Raw genomic sequence first — 11449 nt, 5'->3', positions numbered from 1 at the left:
TGTAAACATATTGATATGTAAGTTAGTCAAAGTTTTTTTTTTTGTAATTATTATTTCTTTAAGTTTAAATCAAAACCAAGCAGCCTGAAAAAGAAGCCAATTATTGGAGTGCTGCGCCTGTTGATGCTGGGGATGTTTGACCTTTCATTTGAAACGGCAGCAGCACTATGTGATCAAAAGGAAGGAAAAAAAAAAAATCATGTCTGCATGAATACATTTCTGCTCATCCCACATGTCACACTGGGCCACAACGCGGCGCTGCATGTAGACGTGAAAGCTCTTCAACCCACGGCTACAGGGCGAGCACCTTTCCGACGACTCTAGTGTCAAACACGAATGCTTTTTCAGATGGGTGGGGGTGGGGGGGCATGCTCCCACCATACTGGGGGACAACTAATGATCTAATGCGTCACATACTGTACAGCCCATGCAACAATACTAAATAAATCTCCAATTTTCGTCTTTTTATAGCCACCTAAAAATGCAAAAAGGTAAGAGATTATATATATATTTATATTTTTTTTCCCGACACGTAATATATGCATGCAAAGAACCTACTCTTCTTGGTTCCACTGAGTGAGAACATCTGGAACAGACAGGAGCCTTTTCTATTCTCCAAGAGCTCATCAAGTCTGGATATTAGAGACAGTTACAATTATCATAGGAATTATTGTTTTGTTACTATTATGTAAAGCATACAGTAGTTGTAGCAGTGAACACTGGAGGGAAGGGGGGGAGTAGGGGGTCTAAATACTGCAGAAACAAACCCGAATGTAGTGCTCCACTGATATACAAGCTAAAGGTTGGATGAGAATGTACAGGGTCACTGTGCACGAATCACATTGGCAGGTCTGGAAATAAACATCTGTGATATCTTATAGCTATTTTTCAAAATTATTCTGCATTTGACATTCTCATGCATACGACCACAAGAAGCGAGTCCATTGAAAAATAGTCCAAGCATTTTCTTTTTCTTTTACGTTATGTTGGGTTTTTTTTCTTCCCCCCTTCGTGGAAATGGCAGAGAACCTTAATGAGACATTAAAACGTGTGTGCTGCTGTCCAGAGTGGGGGGGTGAGACGGGGGGGTAGAGAGAAAGAGGTGCAAGCAGGGAGGGGGGGAAAGGGGGGGCCGAGGCCGCTTCACTTCTGCATGTCACACTGCAGCAGGAGCACGATGGACGGGTCGCTCTTCGCCGCCTCCTTGAACTCCTCCAGCGTGATCTGGTCGTCGTTGTTCTTATCCATTTTGCTGAAGATCTTGTCTACCCTCTGCTCCGGTGTCAGGCCGTCCTCGTTCATCTTCATCATGATCACCGTGCCCACCATTTTGTAGATGGCCTGTGGGTGTGAGGGAGTGAGAAATTAGCCGAGGAGTGTGCTTTGTTATCTAATGCAATGAAGCCTACGTGCTTCCAGAAGCGTCCAGAGTTGCTCCAAATAAACGTGTGCAGTTTTTTAAACCAGTTGGTGTGATGTAACCATAGAACCACATCACACTTTCATCCTTTAAATCAAAGACTGATTTAAGACCTAAAAGCTGCTGATTGTGTTAAGAAATCTGTCTATATAGTTCTTCTGCTGATAAAAGTGGGTAAAAATGTATTAATTAATCCTTCATTGCAGTAATATGGAAACATTTGTTTTAACAGTCATTTTTTTATTCTTATTTCACTCTTGACACTCAGACATCAACTAAATATTCTGGGATCTTCTAAATAATAATGCATACTTTCTGTTTCCCTTTACAAGTAATATAATGTGAAACTAAAGTTTGTTTGCAGCTGGAGGAAATGCAGGAAGGCTGTGCAAGATTTAAAACAAAGTCCCAAAGCTTTACAGAGATGCATGAACGAGTTTCATCTTAATATTTCCAAATCCCCATAACAATCTTTGCATGCTAACGATGTGCTAACCATCGATGGTGCTAACTGTGATTCTTGAAGTGTTGCTTTAATTATTCATTTTTTGCAAACAAAACTAAAGAGAGATCATATCTCTCCTATCCTGGCTTCTCTTCATTGGCTTCCTGTTAAATCCAGAATAGAATTTAAAATCCTCCTTCTCACATATAAAGCCTTAAATGGCCAAGCTCCATCTGATATCAGAGATCTGATTGTTCCTTATGTTCCTAACAGAGCACTTCGCTCTCAATCTGCAGGTTTACTAGTGGTTCCTAGAATTTCTAAAAGTAGAATGGGAGGCAGATCTTTTAGTTCTCAGGCTCCTCTCCTGTGGAACCAACTACCAGTTTTAGTCCGTGAGGCAGACACCCTGTCTACTTTTAAGACTAGGCTTAAAACTTTCCTTTTTGATAAAGCTTCTAGTTAGAGTGGCTCGGGTTATCCTGAGCTATCTCTATAGTTCTGCTGCTATAGGCTTAGACTGCTGGAGGACATAGGGACCCCTTTTTCATCATTCTGCTTCATTCTATCTCTATTCTCCCACTCTGCAGAATCTGTTAGTTCAATCTCTAACCTTCTGCTCTCTCTGCTTTTCCTCAGAGTAGCTTCATCTGGTCTGTTCCTGTTTGGCTGTGACTCCATCCTGGAGAGAAATATCAGCTGTGCTGCTGCCATCAACACCTTTGTTTCTAGATGTTGGAGCTTGGCTTGTTTTTCTGTGTAGTCCTGTTTCTCTGACCGTGACTAACTGGATGTGCTCTCTTCATCCTCTGACATGGGAGCTGGCTCGGAGCTCGTCTGCCTGGCTGTGTGTTTCCTAGACGGGGCCGCCTTTTACAGCTGCTTTTTGTATCTCTGCTTCTGTCTCCTTGAACCCCAGTGGGCCGCAGCAGATGGCCGCTCACACTGAGCCTGGTTCTGCTGGAGGTTTCTTCCTGTTCAAAGGGAGTTTTTCCTCTCCACTGTCGCTACAAGCATGCTTAGTGTGAGGGATTGCATTTGAGTCAATGAGTCGATGCAATCAACTGGTTTTCCTTAGAAAGAAAACTTTGAATTAATTTGACTGGATGATCTGGTTGAACTGTAAAGTGCCTTTAGATGACGTGTTGTAAATTGGCGCTATAGAAATAAACTGAATTGAATTAAAGTAAAATGTTCTACTGCTGTAATCAGGTTTGCTTTGGCGTAGCGGCTGATTTCTTGTTTATGACTAAATCCAGGCTAAACTGTTCCCTGTCCTACCATCACAAACAAAAACATTTACTGTATTTTCCGCACTATAAGCTGCTACTTTTTTCACATGCTGTGAACAAAGGTGTGGCTTCTCTGTGAATTTTTCCTGACTACCAGGGGCTGGAAGTCAATATTCAAAGTCAGAACATGCTATCAGCAGGCACAACGGAGAACAAATTTCCTGAATTCGCACATTTTGACATGCATTAAAGCTGCCGCATTAAAGCTGTCGAGCCAAAAAGGAAAAAGACTTTGTGCAACTCCTGCAGAACTAAAATAAAGAGCAAATCCTCATTTTTAGAAGCTCTCACTGCCGCAAGCCAAGACGGTGAGTGGAGTTAGCATTGCCCTAGTGGTTATATGTGGAGCTACACCAAAACGTTTGGTTGGGGACGGTTCAGTAGATATCAGCGGCTTATAGCCTGTTTGGGCTTATATATGTAAACTTCCAGTCTAAAAAAAAACATTGTGGGTGGCTTATAATGAGGTGTGCCCTATATTCCAGAAAATACGGTAGTTGGCCAAATCAAACTAAACTAAAGGCTGTTTTACGCCTGACATGTCTATGTTCCACACAGAAAATGGCTGATGCAGCTTTAGCAGCTTTTTATACTTCCTGCAGCTTTTTCCACGGTACCCTAATATTCTAGCCGACTCTTTGGGGGTTATCAACACTGCACTACATATCGTAATAACAATAATGCAATTCACTTAAAGCCCCTTTCAAAACATCCAACGACACTGTGCAACATACATAATCAACATCACACAATATTAAAAACAGCCCAGAGCAGTCACTAGAGCTAAGCAGTCTGCAGCAGATTCATTTTTCACGTCGATATCAACAGAGGTAAAGTATCAGTTTTATGAGAATCAGGAATTGCAGAGTTTTGGAGCAGAGCGGGAGAAAACTCTGCTTCCCATGGAGATGAGGGGAACAGAAGGCTTAATACGGTGGATGGAAGAGGAGACCTAAGGGTATGGGAGGGGGAAGCAATCTGAAAAAGATCTGAGAGGTATGGGTTAGCAACTTTATGGATGATCTTACATGTGAACAGGAGGATTTTAAACTGGAGTCTAAAGCTGACGAGAAGCCGGTGAAGCTCCAGCAGGACCGGGGATGATGTGATGGAATGAGATGTTTTTGGTAATTAAACGAGCTGCTGAAATCTGGACCGACTGAAGCTTCTGGAGGGATTTCTAAGGAAGGCCAAGAAGTAATTGTAAGAAGTCATTGATGTGTGAGGTGGCGAGGATATGGGCAAGAATAGAAGCAGAATGCAGGAAAAGAGAGGGACGAAGACAATGGATGTTTGGTAGATGTAAATACGCCACAGGGGTTATGCTACTGATATGGGAGGTCAGAGACTGAGTGTTATCAAGGATAACATCCAGACTCCAGGATGTTAGGGTGACTTAGATAAGAGTGAAGTTGGGAGGCAATGGAAACAAGTTAGAAATGGGGCGGATATTATTATACATGTTTGGATCAGATTCAGTATTCTTTAGGAAAGATAACTGGTGTTTTAAAGAGGTAAGGAGCAATAATGGACGAGAGTAGGGACTGAAGACAAGACATGACCCGGGTGGTTGGGATTTGATCAAACCGGAGGTGGAAGACTTGGATCTATGGATTAAGTTTGAGTTGTTGGAGACGCTTGAATCCCAAAAAACTGCAAAATACATTCAATCTACACTCTCAGGGGACGTCTTTGTGTCACCTGAGAGTGAAAGTAATTGCTTTCCAAGACTTGTACACAACCTGTTGATCATAGTGATATTATGGACCAAATCAAGATGTATATAGATGTTTATCTTTGGGAATCCTTGCTAATAGCAGCTAAGCCTGTCCAAATGCTTTTTCCACATGGAACTGACTGTGTCGTCAGTATCTTACCTCGGTGCAAAAACAATCCAGCTTTGCTCAGGGGTTTGGATAGTAAAAGTTATGCTATATTGCTGTGCAGACCTTGCAGACAAGTAAAGTATAAACCAGAATTAAGAGTGAGCCTTTTGATAAAAAACTGTATTTTTGCTTTGAGATTTTTTTTCCTATTAAACTTCAGAAACAGGATGTGGATGCTAACAACTGAAAGTGAGCACCAACTGTTTGGGATATATATATTTTTAGCCTATCACTGCTTCTGGCATGCTTTTGTTTCTTTAATTTGAAACGTCAACAATAGTGTGTGGATAAAAGTTTTTAAACTAAATCCCACAGGCTACCTTGACGGTGACATTCTTCAAAATAAGAATTTTAAAAAGCCTGGAACAGGGTTACTGAGGCCTTATACTCCATGGCCTCGTGAGCTGTTTGAAAACCCGGCAGGTTTGACATGATTGGCTCTACCAGTAAACGGAAAATGGGTCATTAGGTGTTTTATTGGGAAAATAATCCAAAATATCTGCCCTGATCTACAGAGAAAGGGTTCAGATGACATGAAATGAGCCGTCTTCCGTGGCTATCACCATCCTCAGACCTAAATGTTGTAGAAAATTGAGGGTTGAATTGAAGAGAAAAGAGCAAAGCAAAGAACCAAGGAATCTGGACAATCTAAAGAAGGGGACAAAGTATGGAATCTAAAAGCGTTACCAGTAGAGTTACCAAACACAGGCCGGAGCAGAGATTTTTTGAAATTTTTTTTTTACTCAATAACTGAATAAATATACTGATATTGAATGTTGCAGAAAAATTTCAAATAGTAAAAAAAATATTTAAATATAAATATATGTATATTTTATTTATATATCAGAGGTTCCACTCTTGCTGTATTTTTAATTGGTTATCAGATAAAGCTAGTTATTTATAATTCCAAGTTTAGATTTAGTTTCATCAAGGTTTTAAAGTGAACCACTTATCCTTTCTACTATCTCATTTCAGCTTTATGTTTAGTTTATGTTTTCATCTGATATTATTTTGTATTGAAGGTGTTTAATGATCTTTGTATAACTGGAGACTGTATAGTTGGACATTGTTTTTCACTTAGTTTTGCTAAAGCGCTTGGAAAACTGTGTGAGCCTTTCTGGTAGCACAGGACTGGTTTAAATCCTACCTAAAGGACACGGATCTGTTTTGTGTCAGTAGGTAACTTTACATCAGCGGCCACAAAAATCACATGTGGCGTTCCCCAAGGGTCCATCTTAGGGCCTATTTTATTCAATATCTTTATGCTCCCCCTTACTCTGATTATAATAAAGAACAGCATAAGTTATCATAACTATGCAGATGACACACAGCTTTACATTAAAATGTCACCAGGTGACTATTAACCCATTAAAGTACTGGGTAAATGCATAGAAGAAATTAACACATGGATGCGCCCCAATATTCTTCGGTTGAATTCAATTCAATTCAGTTAATTTATAAAGCACCAACACAAGTCATCTCAAGGCACTTTACAATTTACCAGATCATACAGTCAAATTGATTTAACGTTTTCTAAGGAAAACCAGTTGATTGCATCGTCTCAATGACTTGAAGGCTCACACTAAGCATGCTTATAGCGACAGTGGAGAGGAAAAACTCCCTTTTAACAGGAAGAAACCTCCAGCAGAACCAGGCTCAGTGTGAGCGGCCATCTGCTAAGACCGACTGGGCTTCAAGGAGACAGAAGCAGAATAAAAAAAAAAATTGAAGTAGTAGTCTAGGGAACAAAAAAATAGTATTAAAAAGCTGGAACACAGCTTCAGTTAATACAGCTAGAAACCACTAACCAGGATCTAAATCTGGGTGTAACGATGGACTCAGACTTGAACCTTTAGAGGCACATAAAGCCAGTGACAAGGTTGACCTTCTGTCACCTAAAGAACATCTTTAGGATTAATGGACGAACTTCTCAGAATGATCTAGAAAAGCCAACTTATGCATTAATCTTTTAGTAGAATTGATTACGGTGATGGCATCGTCACAGGTCTGGATAAAAAGTCTACCTGACAGCCTCAGTTGATCCAAAATACTGCTGCCCGCATCCTCACTGAAACTATCAACTCATTTATAAAATTGTTACATTTGCTTCTTGTTGGTCGGAGAATAAGAGTTTCAACTACTTCTGTTAGTCTATCAATCACTGAATGGATAATTTCCAAAATACAGTAAAGACTAATTGTCAGATTGTGTATCAACCACCCAGAGATCGCGTCTTCTGTCTCTAATCTACTCCGCAGAACCAGAACCAAACATGGAGAGGCAGGGTTTAGTTCATATGCTCGATTAATCTGGAATAAAATCCTAGTAGGTTCTAAAAATTTTATTTGCTTTAAATTGAGATTAAAAACACATTTATTTAGAGTGGCCTTGGACTATCCAATCTAAACATTATTAGTTACGCTTCCAGTCTAACTTATGTTATATTTTCGTACTAATTGCTTTTATTTTATCTTTTTTTAATAATTTTTTTGTATAATCCTTTCATTTTAATCTGTCATTTTTACTCTCTATTAATGTTGCTTCTTTGCCACTGCAATGTACTATTAATTTTTCTTTTTTCCTTTACAGCACATTTAATCGTCTTACCGCTGAAATGTGATATATATAAATAAACTTGCCTTGCCTACTCCAAAAAAAACAGATTTTTATGATATCAGTATCGTAATCTTTTTTCAGCACAGCAGCCCTGGTTAATCAGTACTGGTAAATAATCAGTTCTGACATAAAAACTAAAATAAAAGGTTCAGATACCGAGGTGCTGATGAACCGTAGTCTGTTTCTTCTTCTATCAGAGCGCTGTACCTACAACACAAACTCCAGGCACATTATGAATGACTAGAATAAAGCACACTATATTTATCCCAGCTGGATTAGTCAATATTCTCCGATATCACCAACACAGATTAGATTTCCCTTATTGATTGAGTTCCCTAAAATAGCACGCAGATATCCAATACAGCTGCAGCTTTGTCACTACGAGGCTTTGTCTTTGAGTGCATCTGTGATGCTGCAGCATCTGCAGGTGTGCAGCAGCCTGATAGACCAAACCCAGTCGTCCCCTGATGGGTGAAGGCTTTAATGAGTCGATAATCCGCCTCACCTCGATTATCTCCAGCATCTCCACTCTGGTGATTTTGCCGTCGCCGTCCAGGTCATACATGTTGAACGCCCAGTTGAGTTTCTGCTCAAAGCTGCCGCGGGAGGTGATGGACAGGGCGCAGATGAACTCTCGGAAATCGATGGTTCCATCTCCGTTTTTGTCAAAGGTCCTGAAGGCATGTTCTGCAAACTTCGACGCGTCGCCATATGGGAAGAACTGCACATGTAAGAAAATAAAAAATAAAAAGGTGTGCTGTGAGTTAACCAGTGCAGGATTGGTATGATGTCATTTTATTGGGTGGATAAGAGAGAGGCAGCTAAGCGGCATGCCAACCTTGACATAAAGCTGCTGGAACTCATCCAGATTCAGCCGGCCGCTGGGGCAGTCTTTCAGGAAGCCTTTGTACCACTGTTTCAGCTCGTGTTCATTAAACTCTGTGTTCTTCACCAGATCCTCCATCACCTCAGGAGTCAGCTTGCTGTTTTGCTTTCCCATGATTCCTCTGGTGAAGAAACAAATCATTAATGAATTGCAGCTAAAAGCTGCACAGAAATATTGTTGATTTTTAATGTCAGGGATGATCTTAGTCCTAAATTTGTTAAAGTACATTTCAAGTATAAAAAAATGTGTTTTCTCAGTTTGTCCCACCACAGAATTGTATTAATTATCCATCCGATTTTAATAAGGAAAAACATAATAAAGATTATAAAGTTAGGTCTAGAAAATAATAAAACAAAAAAAACGTTAGTATCGCTGCTCTGAGATGCTGTGGCAGCCTATTCTATTTCACTGCAACAGTTTTAAAGCAAAGTCTACGCTAAATATCAGATTTCCATTATGATTTTTAAATGGGGGGATCAGTGGAAGCTTTGCACATGTGTGACTGCATTGCGACTAAGAGAGTCGCTCTGCTGTCTGATTACAGACATGGGCTGCAGCTGCTGCATCTGAGTCCCTGTGTTTTTGAGGAGGGAGGGGCTCATTTACTTCATGTTCACTGAAGACAGTAAACTCAGATTGGGGCTCTAAGTGTCCCAAAGGTCTCCAATAAGACAGGAAAAAGTAGCTATTTGCTTTTTTAGAAAAAATTCACTAGAGGGCTCTGAACGTTCATTTTTATACTACTGAGCAGCACTTTTAGACAAACTCAAAAAATCCTGAAACACAGAAATATTGAAACCCAGATTTGAATCAAGTGCCACACTGCCATTATTAAGTGTTGGGAGACTTTTTACTCATGCAGAACAAAACATTTATAATATGTTTAGAAGAACATTTGGGGAACAGTCTTTATTTTCTTTTAATTGGTACTTTAGCTGCAGTAGGCTAATGTAGACAAGCAGACCTTGCAGAGGACAGTAGTGAGAACAAAAATGGCCACTTTAATAACCCTGACCTGCTGCATGAGCAGAACTCTAAAACTGTTCAGATTCTCCTAATTCCCTCCATGAACTCTTTAAGCTGCTGCTATCAGACAAACAGCAGGGCAGTTATCCAGGTCATTGTAACCACAACACAGAACACAAAACTCACTTTTCGGAAAAACATTTCAACACCTATCCAGGAGTCTTAGTGGATCCTGGCGGCTCAAACTAAAGCAACCTGTTGTTTGGTTGCTGCTGCCTTCAAGCACACCACGGCCCATTCTCATGGGTGCATTTAAAGTGAGATGCAAATCATTGACCCACCAGTTGTTCTCCTTGGAGTGTTTTGTTTGTGTGAGTCGTGTTCTTGGCCATTTGATTAGCAGTTTCATATGCCCTACAGCTTGAGCCCCCCTTCTCCAACAGCATGGCTCTGTACTGAACTCTCTCTCCCCGATGAGTCTGACGCCCTTGAAGTTGCCGAGGAAAAGAGTCCCTTCAGCATGATGATGCTTCCGCCGTGGGGTTTGTGATGCTAAGGGAGTGTTTAGTCCTGGTTCTCATCGGGCTCATTGGGTTGCTGTGGTTTTTATTGAAAGACCAATCATCTTGTAATTTCAAATTCCTCCCCCAGGGCTCTTTGGCAAGGCATTGGAGTGGTGAGTGCGTTCATTGGTGTATGTAGTGGTGTTGGAATGTTGATAAGCTGCTGGGTGATTTCTGCATTAAGTGCATTCACAAATAATTCCCCCAAAATTCTAAGATTTATGTAATTTTATTTAATAACAAACTCTAATTTACTTTAAAAAAAATGTTTTTTACATAAATGTGATAAAATTGATAATATTAAATAAACATTACATGATGCATATACATCTAATATAGCTTATTTATTAAAAATGTGTTGGTTGATATATTTAGAAATAGTAAAGTATACGTACTCCTAATTAATATTAATGAGTTTATTTATTTTAAATTCATAAGGTTTATTGTTAGAATTGCATAATAACTGAACTGCAAAATAATCACAGTTTCCTGTGTTCAATTCAAACAATAAACTTTATATATTTTAAATAAATACATTCATTAGTATGATTTTCAAATTAGTACTTTATTAGTACTAAATACATTAACCAGATTATACTGAATCTTTAATAAAAAAAAACGTTTTAATAGAAATGAATATTCAACATGTAAGGTTTATTTAATAGTTTTTTTTTTTAGATTAAAAATGCAATTGGGAATTTGTTATATCATAAAGTTAAATTAATCTTAGAATTCAGGTGAACTAAATGGTTTGATTTTTGAAACACTTCAGATCAAATGTCTTATTGTTTCTGCAGCTCCTCCAGAGTTACCTTGGGCCATCTCTTGTTATTTCTTTATTTTAATACCTTTTTCGTTTTCACACCTAATCTTTGATGTATCTGCTGAGATTTTTGTTTTTCACCTGGATTTACAGAAAGATTAAAATCACACACAGCGAATGTTTACTGAAGGCATTCTTTTTCAGTGAATTCAATTTTACGGGTGTCTAAAACAACATTTTTCTTTACTTTCTGTTGATTTCCACTTGGTGCACCTCTTTATTCATATATTTCACATAAAACCAGCCTTAGTGAATAATTCAACACAATGTAAATGTGTGTTTAATTTCAATGGTCTATTTTCACCCTCAAAAACAGCCTTATTCTATTCTTTATTTATCTATTTTATTAGTTATACAGAAATATGCAAATGGATTTTATAGGATCATTTACTCGGATGGAAGCACAAATAGTTCCATGATGCTCCTGTTCTATTTCTGTGCCCCCCCACCCTGTCCGTGACAGGCTTCGGGCCCCCGGTTAGCTCTGACCTGGATCCTCGCTGTCAAAGCAGATGACCAAACGTTCGATCTGTGCTATCAGTTTCCACTGCA

The 11449-nt window shown here is 39.3% G+C and overlaps 1 protein-coding gene across 1 annotated transcript; it reads right to left on the bottom strand.

Moving 5' to 3' along the window:
- Positions 1 to 563: 563 nt before the first annotated feature.
- Positions 564 to 8689, bottom strand: LOC107102224 (visinin-like protein 1). Its single transcript, XM_015401437.1, has 3 exons — positions 8498 to 8689; positions 8165 to 8380; positions 564 to 1341 (listed from the first exon to the last, which is right to left on the bottom strand). Exons 1-3 carry the CDS (start codon positions 8684 to 8686, stop codon positions 1144 to 1146), a joined length of 603 nt encoding a protein of 200 aa, XP_015256923.1. The 5' UTR covers positions 8687 to 8689; the 3' UTR covers positions 564 to 1143.
- Between the last annotated feature and the right edge of the window lie 2760 nt (positions 8690 to 11449).

Source organism: Cyprinodon variegatus, unplaced genomic scaffold (genome assembly GCF_000732505.1).
Source record: "Cyprinodon variegatus isolate N-32 unplaced genomic scaffold, C_variegatus-1.0 Scaffold1219, whole genome shotgun sequence".
Lineage (NCBI taxonomy): Eukaryota > Metazoa > Chordata > Actinopteri > Cyprinodontiformes > Cyprinodontidae > Cyprinodon > Cyprinodon variegatus.
Note: the sequence above shows the minus strand (reverse complement) of the source record. Positions and strands in the feature narration are given on the sequence as shown.

Bases quoted from the DNA above. Each gene is read 5' to 3' on its own strand.
- LOC107102224 (XM_015401437.1), bottom strand. From the start codon at position 8,686: ATGATTTGTTTCTTCACCAGAGGAATCATGGGAAAGCAAAACAGCAAG. The intron at 8,381-8,497 runs GTTGGCATGCCG...TTACATGTGCAG, and splicing joins TCCAGCAGCTTTATGTCAAG to TTCTTCCCATATGGCGACGC. The intron at 1,342-8,164 runs GTGAGGCGGATT...TCACACCCACAG, and splicing joins AGATGCTGGAGATAATCGAG to GCCATCTACAAAATGGTGGG.